Consider the following 15,489-nt stretch of genomic DNA (forward strand, 5'->3'; position numbering starts at 1 on the left):
TAATTGACAAATATTGCCCATCATTTTTATTGAAACTATCAACATTTGTACTTGTACAATATTTCACACGAAATACTAAGTCAATAACCAAGCTACACTCAAGTATCTACAAAACTAAGATGTTGACTTGTACAACACATAACTCGTATGATTTGCTCGCACAACAAAATCTTTCATGACTAATGAAAATAGCCACCATGAGCACCTTGATCCTCTTTCCGCAATTCACATATAGCGTCACAAACATCTGCAATGAATACTTGATCAGTAATAAAACTCACATGTGCAAAGGTACTATCTTTGAAAAATGCAAGGGTCTTTTGGCCAAGTTAAAACTTCTATATCACAGCTATTTATTTAAAGATTGTCAACTTAATATGAAGAAGACAGGAGCATAGACTTGCATCAGAAAACATAGCTAAACTTGCAATAGACCAGCTCTATACTTAGTCTATCCTAGGTCTATTGTGCTTGAAATAATTCCGACATACAGAACAAGCATAGAATTCTGAAACCACAAGCAAAATGGCAGCAACAACCAATAAGATTAGCAGTGTACAAAATGCAAATTGGACAGTGGTACAAATCTTTGTATGCACAATCTAATTCTAAATCTATGTAACATGCATATACCTTTGTTTATTTGTCAATCTTTAGTCCTTCAGCAAGATGGTGTTCTCAACAAGCCTTCAGGTAGCATTTTGACCAAGGGTCTTTGAAAGCATTCAGGTAGCACTTCGACCAAAAATATTTGAAGTTTCCACTTATACAACATGGTGGATGTAGGTCTTTATTGCTGAAAAATAGTTAATGGATCAGTGGGTTCATATTGGAAAAATGGTAAGATATTTGGAAATGGAAAGGACAGAACAAAATATGACAGCTTCGTCAAGATATTTTTAGGAGTCTAAAAGGAGAGATAACATATAAACAGAACACAATAGTCAATTATCAGGAAACCATTAGAGCAAAATTAATATTTCTTTCTATCAGCTCAACCCTACAGATATAACTACCACCTTGTTTGTCAATCCTAACTAAACAAACACCTTGGCAGTATCACTCACGCCTCAAATTAGAATTATACCACATATTGCTACCCAAATCCAGAGAAGTTAAATAAGTCAACAGGGAGTAGAGGCTCACAAGGGATTTGATATCTTCACCAAAATCGCTGTCAAATTTGATGCCAGTATCCTGCGTACAAGGTAGGAGCAAATCACAAAATTGCAGAAATCATAATTAGAAAATCCTAAGCACCCATTTACTAGCAGCAACAAAACAGTGCTGCTGAGAGTGGTGCTGTCGAGAGTAGCAGCAACAAAACTTATCATCTGCAAATAAGCTTCCTGCTTACTAGCAGCAACAAAACAATTACTTGTGCTCCACTCATCTGCAAATAAGCTTCCTGCTTACTCTTGAATTCTCATTAAACTTCAATAGCGAAGCACAAGTAATACTTCAGCAAAGCACACATGACATATCTATTTAAGGACAGCAGTAATAATAAATAAACTGAAGCTAGAGATCATATGCATACCCGAGCGACCGAGCCGGTGGCTAGGCAAGGATAGAAGTACTCTGTTGCCATTATTGCTGCATCAAAGAAGTACGTTTTGATTAGCGAATAAAAGGATAAAGTGAAACTAAGATACTGTTCTACAGAATTCTAAATTTAGTTTTAATACAAAATTCAATATTTAGTTTTAATAATGTAAATAAATTGGAAAGTAATAACTAATGTCTGAAAACAACATTTATTTACTGAGCATGAAGATTATCTTTCCTGCCAGGACCCATTACTAATCTCACACCTACGAGTACCTTAAGCTGACAATGACTATTTTAATTAAAGGAGAACGCAGAACAGTAAACATTTGTGATTCCCAGAAACAAATATCACCCAAAATAGAAGCTGCATGAGATATTTTACCCAAAATAGAAGATGCATGAGAGGCACTTTACCTTAAATCGGGTTTCCCTGTGACCTTTTGGAATTCAGCAGCACCTATAACAAATTAACACTATAACAAATTAACAGTTCAAGTTAAAGAACCCCACAGAAGGCACTACTAGTAGTAGCAGCAGAAATTGACGAGGATCTTGTGGCAATTTAGTTCAGGGCATCAATCCCAAGCTTTTCAAGCACATCCACAATTCCACATCCCCGGCCGCCAAAATTAGATTGCCCAAATTAGAAAAGGAGGGACAGGTCCATCTCATGGGGCACATGCGACCACATCCCCCTCCGCCAAAAATAGATCGCCCAAAATAGAAGGTGTAGGAGAGACATTCACCTTCAACATGCTCTCCTCGCCATGCCCCCTTCGGTGGTTTCCTTCCCCCCTTCTTCGGCGACATCGGTGGTGGCGGTGACGCTCGACCGCTCGTCCTCTTCTTCGATGACGTCGGTGGTGGCTGCGGGATGGTGGCGGTCACGCTCGACGCGCTTGTAGGCTGCTGGGCGACGGAGCAGGATGGCAAAGTGGTGGTGGAGGAATCAGTGGATTGAGGGGCGATCGAGGTTGGCGGCGTTGGTTGTGCGAATTGGAGGATTGGGGGGATTTGGTGGCACTGTTGCCCGCGAGACGGTGGAGCTACATTATATATGGCACTGTGATATTACCAAAATATACCCATTGTTTCATTTGCGGGATGCATGGAGTGGGGGCATAATGGTAAATTCGTAGCTAAAAATTGGAGGTGGGAAGACCGCTCGCCGCAAAATTTTCAGGGTGCGCAGTGTATTCAGAATGCCCGCCAAAGGCCAAAATTTTTCCAGCGCACGCACTTCTGTTCAGGGTGCCTCTTTTTTCTTCTATTATTTTTTTCTTAGCTATTGAAGTAATAAAATAGTGACAGATAAAACCAAATTTTGAATACCCTGGACCACTTGTTTAGGTGATAACCAAAATTTGGATTATGATGTACTTAATTATTTAGGGAATAACCAAAAAGTTTAGAGTTTAGCTATAGCTATCAAATTATTTAGGACCGGTAATCTAAATAAATCGCTAATGTCCCCTCTTACGACACACTGATAGCACTTAATAGTGTGTTGAATGTTGGATGTGTGACCTTCCAATGAGTCTGTTATGGATGACCAAAATGATCTGTGACGTCCAGTTGTGACAATAATTTAACAAATCGTCATATATTCATCACCTTAGATTTAAACCGTCATAGATGAATAAATTCTATGATGATTTGTTAGAAGGTCACGATAAAATCGTCACGTATACCTAAATTTCTTGTAGTGCATAGACAACCTAATAATATATTTAGGAATAAGAGTAGTTCTTGTAAGATTCAATAACAAGACCTCAACCTTGACGCGATCATTTCATGCCATTCCACTACAACCATTAGTTATAGTATAGTATGAGAATTATTCATTTTCGATCCATCAATGGAGGCTATTTTTAGTGTCATTTTTCTTAAACATATCCCATGTAGAAATCATTTTCATATATTGTTAACTTAAACAACCGATTTCACAAAAGTTATGTTTTAAAAATTAAAATGGATCTAAGAACTTTTAACAAGTATTTAGGCTTCTAAATGGTTTCAAATGAAAAAAGTTCAACTACAATGTAAATCTCGTTGAGCCCTCTACAATTTGATATAATATTGTCTTCATCTAACTTAATATGAAAAAGTTATAAAAAATTTATATACATATCATTTTGAATCAGATTTCTATTGCTAGTTTTGTTAAGCAACCACCATTAGAAATTGATTCCTAGTAAACCTCTCCTCTACAAATAGGCTATTTGTACTAGCGTTAACATAAGTTACCGCCAATGAAAATATCTATTTCTACTGGATGTAGCTTAAGTCGGCCGCTAGAAGAAATAGGAGCATTTCTATTGGGAGTCAAAAAAAAAAGATCCCTGCTATAAATGATTTTCTACTAGCTGTTCTTGGTCATACATACTGTACTGGCATCTACTTTTGTATTTTGTACGTACTAGTGCACCAAACTTTACTAGGTTATTTTTTTAAAAAAAATGCGCTATATATTAAATGCTCAATTCAATCATAAAGCTTATGTGGTTGCCCATACCTTTTCTTTTTGTTGCTTTCATGTGGCCGAGATTCATTTCCTTTGATTCAATACCGCTAAGGTAGTACAAATGTTACCACTCAAGCTAAGGTGTTATTCGTCAACCGTTATTTGATCTTAACAAGAACAATTACATGACGTTTTTACCAAGAATATAAGTGAAGAATATATATAAGAGGCTTAGAGAATGTAAAAAATGTCATATGACAATGCTTTTACCAAGGTATTGGAAGCCCATGGTGGAGCAGCCGACCCTCCCTCTTCCTCTACATCGGTGATCGCAGAAGGAGAAGGCTACGTGATCGCAGAAGGAGAAGGCTAGGACCGTCATGCCTTCGCCTTGGCCATGCCGGCAGTCTCCACCGTTGTGCTGGGTCACGCTGCTGAACTCGATCAGCGCCATGCATCATGGGCGCCGCACGCTCCACCTCAACAACGAGCTTCTCTGAGCCCCATCTCCGCCATCGCGCAGGGTCATGCTGCCAACTCGGTCGTACGTGCTGTCCTCTCCACCTCCGCTGCGGTGCTGTGTGTGTTTTTTTAGCGGATGAGTGAGCGAAAGGGGAGAGGAGATGAAGGGATAAGTCTGCACTCTTCGGGCTATGATGGAGAGTAGCTATGGGACCCACCCTAAAGTGACACTTTCACTAGGATAACTTTTGAGTACTAGAACGATACTTTCATTACATAACAATATTAACCTCCCTTTCTTCACCTCCCTATATAACAAGGCTGGAATCCATTGAAGCCCCACAACTAAACTAAAATAAAATAAACGGTGGGTACAGTGTGAAGGGAAGAGATGGAATGGTAACAACATTGACCTCCCCTCCACCTCCCTATATAAGAGGGTCTTGAAATCCATTGAATTAAGCCATACAACCTAAATAAAATAAAATAAATGGGATGAAGCCCCGCAACCAAAACAAAACAAAACAAAACAATAAAATACAACAAAATAAATAGGGCGATGTGAAAGGGAGATGGAATGAGGTGCTGTGAAGGGAGAGATGAAGCAAATTTGTTTGTAGTATTGTATTTATATACAAAGTACTCCCTCCGTCCCTGAAAGTTTCAATTTCTAGAATCTGTGCCAGTCAAACTTGTTTAACTTTGACCAACTTTATATAGAAAAGAGCATCAATATGTATAACATAAAATGAGTATCTTATGAAAATATATTCAATGATAAATCTAATTATATTAATTTGGTACTATAAATCTTAGTGTTTTTTTCTATAAATTTGGTTAAAGTTTTAAAAAATTGACTTAATACAACTCTAGAAATTGCAGCTTTCAGGGTGATATGAAGGAGAGAGATGTAGCAACTTTGTTTGTATTGTATTTATATATACAAAGTAAATAAAACATTGACCTCCCATCCACCACCTCCCTATGACCCTATATACAGCATTGACCTCACCTCCAAACCTTCCTATATAACAGGGCCCTCGTATCCTAGAAGCCCCACAACCAGGAGTTGCAAGGCACATCTCCTTCCTCTTCGACCCTTCTCCATATTCAGGTAAATAACATTTGCCGTAACATCTCGATCATTTTTGTGTTCTTGATTACTCCTTATTGGAAGCCTTCTCGTTTAACAAACATCTTATCAGCCGTTCAAATCTTTGGACCCTTGTAAATCTTGTTCGCCAGGCCGTGCAGTGCAGGCAAGCCGCCATATATGAGCAACGGCAACCGGAGCAGCGGCGGGAGGGGCGCGAGGTTGGAGCTGCAGCTGCACCTGTCGCCGCCTCCGGCCGGAAGGATGGAGGTGGACGGAGGCCACGGCAGCGACTCGTCGTCGTCCCCGAGCTCGTGCGTGTCGTCGGACGGCAGCCCAGGGAGCAAGTCGCCGATGGTGATCGGCGCCTGCACGCGGTGCATGATGTACTGCATGGTGGCCAAGAGGGACTTCCCCACCTGCATCAACTGCAAGCAGCCCTGCCTCGTGGACCTCCTCCACAGCGCCGGTGCCGGCGCTGGCGGCAGCGGCGGCGCCGCGGGCGACGGCGGCGACAAGAGGCGCGGCAACGGCAAGTGAAGGACGGTCAGTCAGTCAGTCAGCGTGCCCGTCCGTACAGTGGATGCTCATACGGATGGTTAGCTCAGGTCGTTTGTGCTTTGGTGGCTTGATGCTGATCTCGAGGCGCGGTTGGGGGAGTGACCGCCGTTGGATCATCCACTGGACGGACATGGCCTATTTGGTTTAGTACTAGGCTAGCAATCCTAGCATAGTACTCCTAGCTGCTGATGTTATTACTAGCTACCTTTATTTATGATGTTGTTGGTTGTTTAACCGTGTGGTATGGGTACGTATGTGATCACCGGCGGTTCATCAGTGGTTATTATTGTTGTGGGCAATGGTTTTTAGGTGTAACAAATGCTCTGTTTAAATGAAGAATGCGATCTTTCGAGGGCTGTTTCTAGAAACGACAATGCACATTAACCAGTTCGTGCTGCACATGCACAAAATGAGTTTTAGCGTGTGCTTGCAACGTGACTATTTCAACAGTGGTTTAATTTTAGGCTCTAGTACTAGTACATCTATTTGCTGATGCTGACCAGTCAAAAAGATGTACTCCTATTTGCTAACTTTGACGGGTCAAAACGATAAGCATACCATTCAATGATCACTTACAAGTTCCCTTCTAAAAGATATGTGGTTGCTTTTTTAAGGCCAATCTCAGTGTGGAGTTTCATAGCGTTGTTTCTAAAACGGCCATGTCATATGAAATGAAATAAAACTTGAATGAAACACTCATTCTCAATGGAGAGTTTCATTTCATAGTTTCATAGGCATTTAATTCCAAGACTCATAAAGAGTTGGTAATCGTGCCAAGAGAGTTTCATCTTGTCTCTCCTCTTAAATACACCGTTATGTCATCAAAAATGCCTATGTGACAACTAATTTAATGCAAATAAAACTCATATGAAACTCTCATTGAGGCTGGCCTAACAAGTTTCATCCTCATTGAAGAGGAATAAGACCATCTACGTATCAAAACAAATGAAACTTTAAGGACAAGCAATTCAAAATGACCAAGGCCTCCATAGGATGCCAAGAGTTACACTGCTGCATTCTCGGGAGTCCAAAAAACCTCTACCATGAGGGCTTGTTGAATATCACACCGTTACAGTTGGGCCCATAGCCGAATTCAGGAGGTCCCAGAACCTGCAAAAGAGATTTAGGTTGACAATTGTCAAAAACAATTCTATTCATTGTTATCCATATTATGACTACAAAATGGTTGTCGCACCAAAAAGTAAAAGGGATCAAACAGTTTTATCTTTCCAAGAATACCATTCACTAAATAAGTGTGGGGGCATTTCAAGGTGGATTAATTCCTAACACCATGTGGACTACTCTCCATAAAAATGGCATGTGACCATTTAAAGAAAGGTGTTGAATGGTTTCTATTGGGGGCTCAACCTTGCCTTCCCCTAATTGGTCGCTCCGGAGGATTGTCTTCATCATAAACCTCCATCCTGCGACCCTTCGGATGTTATGGCTCGAAGGTTCTGGGTAAAACTAACGGTAACGCGTCTTGTGTGGTGCTGGGTGGATGCAGGAACCAAGCCGGTGGTGGAGGCCGCGAGGAATGAAGGAGAGAACCTTCAGATGTCTCCCGCGTCACGCGTCAGAGGATGGGCGAGAGCATGTCTGAGGACGCAGGGACGACGAGGAACCTCTGGCGTCCTCGCGCCGAGGGACCTTCGGTGTCTCCGGGCCGAAGGATCAGCGCCTGTCCGGAGGTTCGTGTCCCGACAGGATGGAATTCCGAGCATGGAGTGCGTGTGGGGGTCATAGTGTGAAATTACTTAAATGACTTGTGGTCAGTAGACTGTAACGAAAGGATATGCCGGGATATTCCCTCACCGTCACGGGGCATTTTTATAATAGTGTCAGGTCGGTTTCCGTGCCCTATATAAGGGAGTGTAACTACTCTTAAAAGGGAGAGAGATCATTTACTATTCCCACCTACTGTTGAGCTTGTTGTCCCCAATCACTCAGCGCGTGAGCAGACACCTCGGGCATCGTACAGCTAAGGAGTGCAGGTGCGCATTTCCCAACAGTTCCAGGTTTGCCACAAAAACAGCATGGCTTGTGAAAATTCCAGTTTCTCTTTGCTAAATTGTCCAAAGTGAGAATGACTGCCACTCTTTTAAAAACCGAAAGAAAGATTTTAATCTTCAAAGGGATCGTTAGCCACCAAATTATTTGTGAAAGTTTTAAATTATTTCTGATTAAGTAACTATACATTGAGTTAACTATGAACGGCCCCATTTAATTTAATCTCCAAACAGAAGTATCATTACCATGTGTTATATTAGCCACTCTCGCTACTAGGTGATTCCATTCTAGTAGCTTGTTTCCTATTAAAGTCCTTCTAAACTCAAATTGAGTTGAATCGTGCTTAATACATCTACAACCTTTGCTTGTTTCTTGTGAGCAATATTGAACAATGTCGGGTATTAGGTTTTCAGGAGTTGGTATCCTAAATAGGTATCTTTCTAGTACCTGAAGGCAACCAAACTCAAGAATGTTTCTTTTACACCCATGAGGCTCATAAAAATAAGTCTCTTGCTCTTTTCTCAACTTGTGACAAGGTCTTATCTTTAATATATTTGTTTCTCTATAAAACTAGACAAATTCCTTATTTATTAGTTAATTTAAAATTAAAAATCCACTTTGTCAATAATCACTTATTTTGTAAATCAAGATTCATAATGCCTAAACCCCTTGTTCTTTGGGTTGACATAATAGGGCCCAGTGAACTAGTCTTTGGGTGATTGTTATTTTGTCAAAATAATATCTTGATCTATAATAATCTATTTCTCTTCAAAACAGCTCTAGTGACAGTAAATAATTAAAGAGAGCATAGGCATCAGAAGGCTCAACATTATTGAATTAATCAGCACCAGTCAACTACAGACAAATGCTTGTCTTTTCCAACTGCTAAGTCTTTTTTCCATTCATAGACATGCTTAGGGACGCTACCAGCGTATAGGTGACCTCATCGTCATGCCACGTCGCCCACCTCGCATCACCACCATCGTAACTTGCATCACATCACACCCACACCCACCAGATGTCCTCAACCACCTCGATAGCTATGTCCTTGTCACTTCGCCATGCATTCTGCCATCATCATGTGTTAGCTACCATCAATAACCATCTCTCTAGACCTCATCTTAGTTTCTTTTGCAATTCTAGAACTAGATTGAACCCTAACTAACCTTCCTACTACTTATTATTGACTCAGACTGATGATCCATCATGATATATTTATTTTCCCCAGAATTATCATGATGATTAGTAAAAATAGGTCATAGGTGTTGCAAAATGCTCAATGAGTCATAAAATCTAACATGGACAAACAATAATGGGAATGAGCATGCCACATGGTGCAAACTAAAATCTTTTTTGTCCCTCTCTTTTACTCCCTCTGTAGCTGAAAGCTTGAACCCTTAGAATCCATATCAGTCAATCTTTTTTTAAGTTTGACCAACTTTATAGAAAAGAGCATCAATAACTATGACATAAAATGAGTATATTATGAAAACATATTCTATGATAAAACTAATGGTATTAATTTGGTACTATAAATCTTAGCATTTTTTTAGAAATTCGGTTAAAGATTTAAAAGTTTGACTTATGATAACTCTAGAAGTTGAAGCTTTCGGTGATAGCGGCAGTATATCCTATGCATAATCCATTTAGGTTAATTAGTTTTCATTTGGCTAGTGACATCATCAATTGAAGCATAACCATTAGAGGGCCAAGGAGCTATTATATGTTGAGGTATAAATAATGACCTTTATTTACGTTCATTCTTGGAAATGATATATTGATTGCATGGAGGCAACATATATATAGGTAAATAGGTTAATCTTGTCTAACTAATTTTAGAGAGAATCAATTTCTTGATTTTGATCACGAGTCTCTTATTTGAAGACACATGTGTTTTCCTGTTTGGTCAAAGAGTGGGGGTTTCTCTACACATGCAAATTAAGTGCATCAGCCTTGTTATCAGTTTTGGTGAGTTTCACATCAAAGTGCTAATGCCTATATTGAGTTATGGATAGGTTTCATACCATGAAGTGAAACAATTATGATTGGCGACCCCTGAAGTTTAATTCAGTTTGGAATTATAGCATTTGGATAAAGAACTCCAGTTTAAGTTATTTCTATTTCTAAAACTAAGTATGGAATGTTATAATGTAAAGGGGATTGAAGTTTGCTATATTGCAGGTTGCCATGATAAATGAACCTTGTGAGACACAACCTCAACCCTTAGGCTATTATCTATTTTTGTTTTATAATAAGGTTCAATGACAGGTGCGTTGACTAGATGCCTAGTCCAAAGTTTGGTTAGTTCGCTCAGATTTGTTGGACATATGGTCTGTCCCTTTAGGTTGTTCTGAGGATGCTAGAGTGTGCTAACCTTCTACAACATGATGTTTGATACTTAATGTACCAGCTAGTTTTTGGTTGTGAGGGTATATATACTCTCTTCACCAACGTACAAACAAAATTGACTTGAGCTCATTTAACCCTCCACTCCTCTCTTGTGATACCTTTTTTTGAGACTTTAGTTGGTATTGAGCGGAGAAGATTGGGTTCAGTGATTCAAGTGGTGAACTTAATCGCCAATTGAAAGAGCATTTGTATATTTGTTCAAGTTTGAATTTGAGTTGTCCCTGACCACCGCGATCATGGCCATGGGCATCTGGGGAGGGCCACGCCCCTTGCCTCGATGATCCTGCGTACCATGGCTGGCGATGGCGCGTCCTCTTGAGTAGTCACGGTTTCCGGCCATTAGGGCGTCCCGATAAGAGAGTACTGGGGCGGTGGTGTGGAATACCTGAGCGGCGGCGGCGTGGAAGGCGGAGATGTCTATCAGCTGACTCTTAGGTCCACCGAGAGCCGGTGTTGCGATAGGGCAGATCGTGACGTCCCGGATCGTGGTGTTGTGTTTCCTTCCGCTTGGCGTTCGTGGTCCGGTCCGGTCGGTTCGGGGGTTTCGGGTCCGGTGCAGACACCCCTATTCGCGGTCTTGTAGTTTGAAATCCCTTTGATTTAGGATCTCGGGCGCCGTCGCAGACGGTACGCTAATCCGGTCCAGAGGTGCGACGAACACCATCTCCCGGCGGTCCTCGCTGAGATGATGGGAGGATGAAATCACCCAGCTTTGCCGCCGGCGTGACTCGTCGCGGTGGGAGAGGACCCCTCCAAAGCCCCTTCCACGGCGCCCGGACTACCTTTGGAGATGGCGATGTCGTAGCTGGCAGCGGTGGATGACGGGGCCGCGTGTTCGTGATCCTCTCATGATGGATCGGAGAGGTTGACGCTGGCTGTTGGATCGTCGGGGTGATGGCGACGCAGCACGCAAGAGTTTCCGCCGTGCCCAGGTCCTCGCACTCCGAAACAGATTCGGGATCCTAGAATTTGCCCGAGACGACATGATCGGGAGGTGTTGGTTCCTTCGCCGTGATGTGCCGTAGTGCCCTCCGTATCGACGGCGCAATCGACACGGGAGTATGGCAGGCGGACCTGTCTATGACATGTGAACCTAGTGACAGTAAAGGGATTGGAAATTTTCTCCATGGCATAAGGGGGAATTAACTCAAATAATTAAGATCCTCTTGCATTCACATGTTAGGCCTTGTTTAGTTCCGAAAAGATTTCGGATTTCGGTACTGTAGCACTTTCGTTTGTTTGTGACAAATATTATCCAATCATGGACTAACTAGGATTAAAAGATTCGTCTCGCGATTTACAGCTAAACTGTGTAATTAATTTTTTTTTTGTCTATATTTAATGTTTTATGCATGTGCCGCAAGATTCGATGTGACGGAGAATCTTGAAAATTTTTTGGTTTTTGGGATGAACTAAACAAGGCCTTATAATGGACGGCAAACGGATTCGTTGTGTTTTAAATGAAAAAAACAATCTGTGGGTCGAGATCAGAACTTGTGTCGCATTATCCTGAGGTATTCTGAAGTGACCTCGAGCTATTTATCTTAGGAAAACCAACTGGCATCGGCAGTATTCCCAACCCGACCGCAGCTGGACCGGTGATTTGCTTTCCTGGGCCTGGGCTGCTTCCTCCTCAATTACTGTCGATGGGCCTGAGGGCCCACGCTCCTCGTATCTTCTTCCTCCTTCCGTCCTTACCGTCCTTGGCAAGGGTGGGGGAATGGCGGCGCCGCACCACTCTCTCACTCTACTCCACTGCCGCCGCAGCTTCCGCCGCTCGCTCAGCTCGCCCCCCACATCCGGGCCACCTTCAGCCACCTCTGCCAGGCAAGGCCCCCTCTCAGGCCAACAACACCTTGATCTCATTCTTTTCTCCATCGATTTGTCCTGCCTTTTGTTTTCTTTAGTTTCAGCTCTCTGATTGCAACTTGCAAGTAGCCATCCTGTCCATTTACGTTACCAACTTCGTATCTAGACTAGAGAGGCAGCGAATGCTGCTTGAGTTGTGATATGCTTGTTGATTGGATTGGTTGGAGTTCTGTATCATCTGAAGGAGGGGCAGATCATCTAGAACCTTCTTCCAACATTGATGAACTTCTTGGTTCACACATATGTAGTGTAATTGAAGGGTCACATGAAAAACATCAGAATCCTGATGTGTTTGTCTTTAGTAAACTGTCAGAATATTTAGTGATCAAGAACAAATCCCATCTCAAACTCAAGATGAGAACATTACATATTAACAGGACTGAAGTTATAACAGATTATGGTCAGTCTATCAATTATCAGAATGTTATACTTGAGAAGGACCAAAACAGTGAGCTTTTTGTAATTTCTGAATACTTTTATGCAGGCTGGTACAGGTTGTTTTGCTGACGAGAAAAGCATTGCCAAGCATGTTCAGCCTGATCGGTACCACGTTGCTGCAGCTATGCAGCCATAAGCCTTTGCTACAGTATTTCTTACTGTACACTCTGCCTACGGCAGCGATCACAGCCAAGTGGAGCCGTTGAATTCGTGCAGGATGCATATAACAGAATCATGCAGGCCGAATCATGAATCTCACTGTGGGTGACAATATATTTTTTTTCAATCTCTGGTACTAGTGTCAAGTTAGCATGCTCTGCTCTTTCCCGTAGTATATACCTTTCTGGTACTAGTCTTGAGGATCAGTGGACAAGTCAATCTTGTGAAATCCTAATTAATGCTAAGTTTGTCTGAAATATCACATCGACTGCACCTCTGGTCAGAGATAAAAGGCCCTACTAGCTAGGACTGATGTTTGGCCTGAGGACAAGGGTTTAGATCACTGTAATGTCATGCAAGTTGATACTGGCTTACGGACGTACTTCAGATTCAGAACAGGTAGAATGTCACCCAGGTGGCGCAGATGACAAGGCACCATGGAATCTTTCATTTTGCTCAATTCATAAATTATGCAGGGATGTTATAATTTGGTAGATAATTATGGAGGGAAAAATAGAGCAATATGGATGGAAATATAGATCAGGCTGGAAAATGAAACAAAATCTGTTCATCTGCTAACACAAAAGCAACCACATCTATTTCAGTGGAATCTGCATCCCATTGTCAGCTGATCAGCTCAACTACTTATACAGTAAGCACTGATGCAAGCTGTAAATGAGCAAAAGATCTCAAAGGACATAAATGCTTCTTTGGATAAAAGTGTTGCTAAAATGCATGAGCTACTACTAATAAATTTTCCTTATCCAAGTGGTATGGTTGAGAGTCCACAATCAGATCAGGTAACATATGATGCCCTGACTACTCTGTTTTTGAAACTGCAACACTCCTAATCTTTCTACTCATTAATATTCAGAATCGTTTCAACTAGTTCGAGTGAACACTGTCTTTTTGTGATGCATACCTTTTCTTTTCTGTCAATTCTCTAAAGTAAGTTGGATAGAAAACGAAAAATAACTTGGTACATATTATGTCTATCTTCCATATAAGTCTAAAGTATTGTTGCTTTTATAGAAAAGCGAAGGCCTAAACTAAGGCCTGAGCATTTCAAGAAGAAAATACACGAAATAACTAAGAGGAGTGATCGAAGATGCATGAGGTTTTATTTCACTCTGACAAGAATGTGCTGAAAGTTTCCATCCCTGAATCATTTTGTAACAAAGGAAGACTGAGAAATCTCTGTTTCAAGTTCGACTGAAATTCAGAGCCATTCTTTGTGGTTCCTCCATGTGTGGCCTGGGTCTTTAACTTAGATCTCAACTTTCAGGTTTTGTATACGAAAGCGGCCCTTTTGGCTCATGTTTCACGTCTGGTCAAATCAATCTTGCGCCCAATGGCTGATATGTCTGGCTGGCAGTTCCACTTGGCTCACTACCATTGATACACAAGCCCATGAAATCTGTTGGATACCTGAAGGTGTGGCAGAGAACCCTTGTTACCGGGCATTCACTGCTGGTGACTCCTAAATATGGACTGCTAAATCCATTCCTCTTGGCTTTACTAGGATATCACTTAGATTAGCAAGAAAAACATTCCTCTGCAATCAAGCCAAAGAAAGCGCACGCTTTTCCTAAGCTAAGAATGTGGTGCCTAAGAAGGAAATATCATTTGTTCCTATCTATGACCAAGACTATGAATAGTCAAAAGATTCAGATAAGCAGACATAATAAATAGAGTAAGTACCAGATATTATCATTAGTTTGACCATCGATTGAATAGGTACCATGATTCTTGAAATATATAAAGGTCAGGAAGCATGTAGAAGTTGTGTTGGTTTTACTGTTTTGCCAATGTGCAAAGTTAACACAGCAATCTGGTTATCTTTTTCCACATACTAGCAGGGTTATTAATTCTGCATTAATTCGATTATCGTGTCATTTTACAGTTTTGCCAAGTACTATTGTGCCTTTGTCAGTTTGTCGTACATGTAAGAAAACGTCGGCCGCCTACCTTGCAGTCTCCATCAGTAAAGCTGATCATCAGTGGGAGTAGATCCAAATGTTCCAATCATTTAACCTTTACAGAATATGACTTGCTCGTGCGCTCTGTACCACATAGTTTCTCTCTGGTTTTATTTATCTCCTGATCGATGGATGTGCGTATATATATACATGGTTCTGAACTTCTGATTCATCCAAGACAACATTTGCTAGTGTTCTACTAGTACTTTATGTATGATGTAAACATGAAACTGCATCTGCACTTTCTTTGTCAATATGACTTTGTTGGTTTATTTTGTTTGAATTCCATTTCACAAGATATGTAAATAGCATTTATCACGATTGTTGGTACACCGAATTCACAACTCCAATAGGATGATATGATCTTAAAGACATGATGAGAATGAAGATCAGAGATTTTCTTTTTACTGTAAACAGGAGGGGTTTCCCCCTGCTGTGTATTTATTTATTAAGAAAATGCGAACCAGCTTACATAAAAGTTCAAGAGACAAAAA

The 15,489-nt window shown here is 41.1% G+C and overlaps 1 protein-coding gene and 1 long non-coding RNA gene across 3 annotated transcripts; one reads left to right on the forward strand and one right to left on the reverse strand.

Annotated features, from left to right (window-relative positions):
• Positions 1 to 3,504, reverse strand: LOC110435520. Of its 2 annotated transcripts, XR_002453237.1 has the most exons (6): positions 2,298 to 3,504; positions 1,966 to 2,008; positions 1,541 to 1,596; positions 1,147 to 1,197; positions 634 to 796; positions 1 to 247 (listed from the first exon to the last, which is right to left on the reverse strand). It is a non-coding gene; the product is annotated as an uncharacterized LOC110435520 (long non-coding RNA). The 2 variants fall into 2 exon arrangements; XR_002453236.1 differs by lacking the exon at positions 2,298 to 3,504 and having other exon boundaries at positions 1,966 to 2,072.
• Positions 5,751 to 6,110, forward strand: LOC8058564. The gene has a single exon (XM_002448973.1). It carries the CDS (start codon positions 5,751 to 5,753, stop codon positions 6,108 to 6,110), a length of 360 nt encoding a protein of 119 aa, XP_002449018.1.

This window comes from Sorghum bicolor, chromosome 5, assembly GCF_000003195.3.
Source record: "Sorghum bicolor cultivar BTx623 chromosome 5, Sorghum_bicolor_NCBIv3, whole genome shotgun sequence".
NCBI lineage: Eukaryota > Viridiplantae > Streptophyta > Magnoliopsida > Poales > Poaceae > Sorghum > Sorghum bicolor.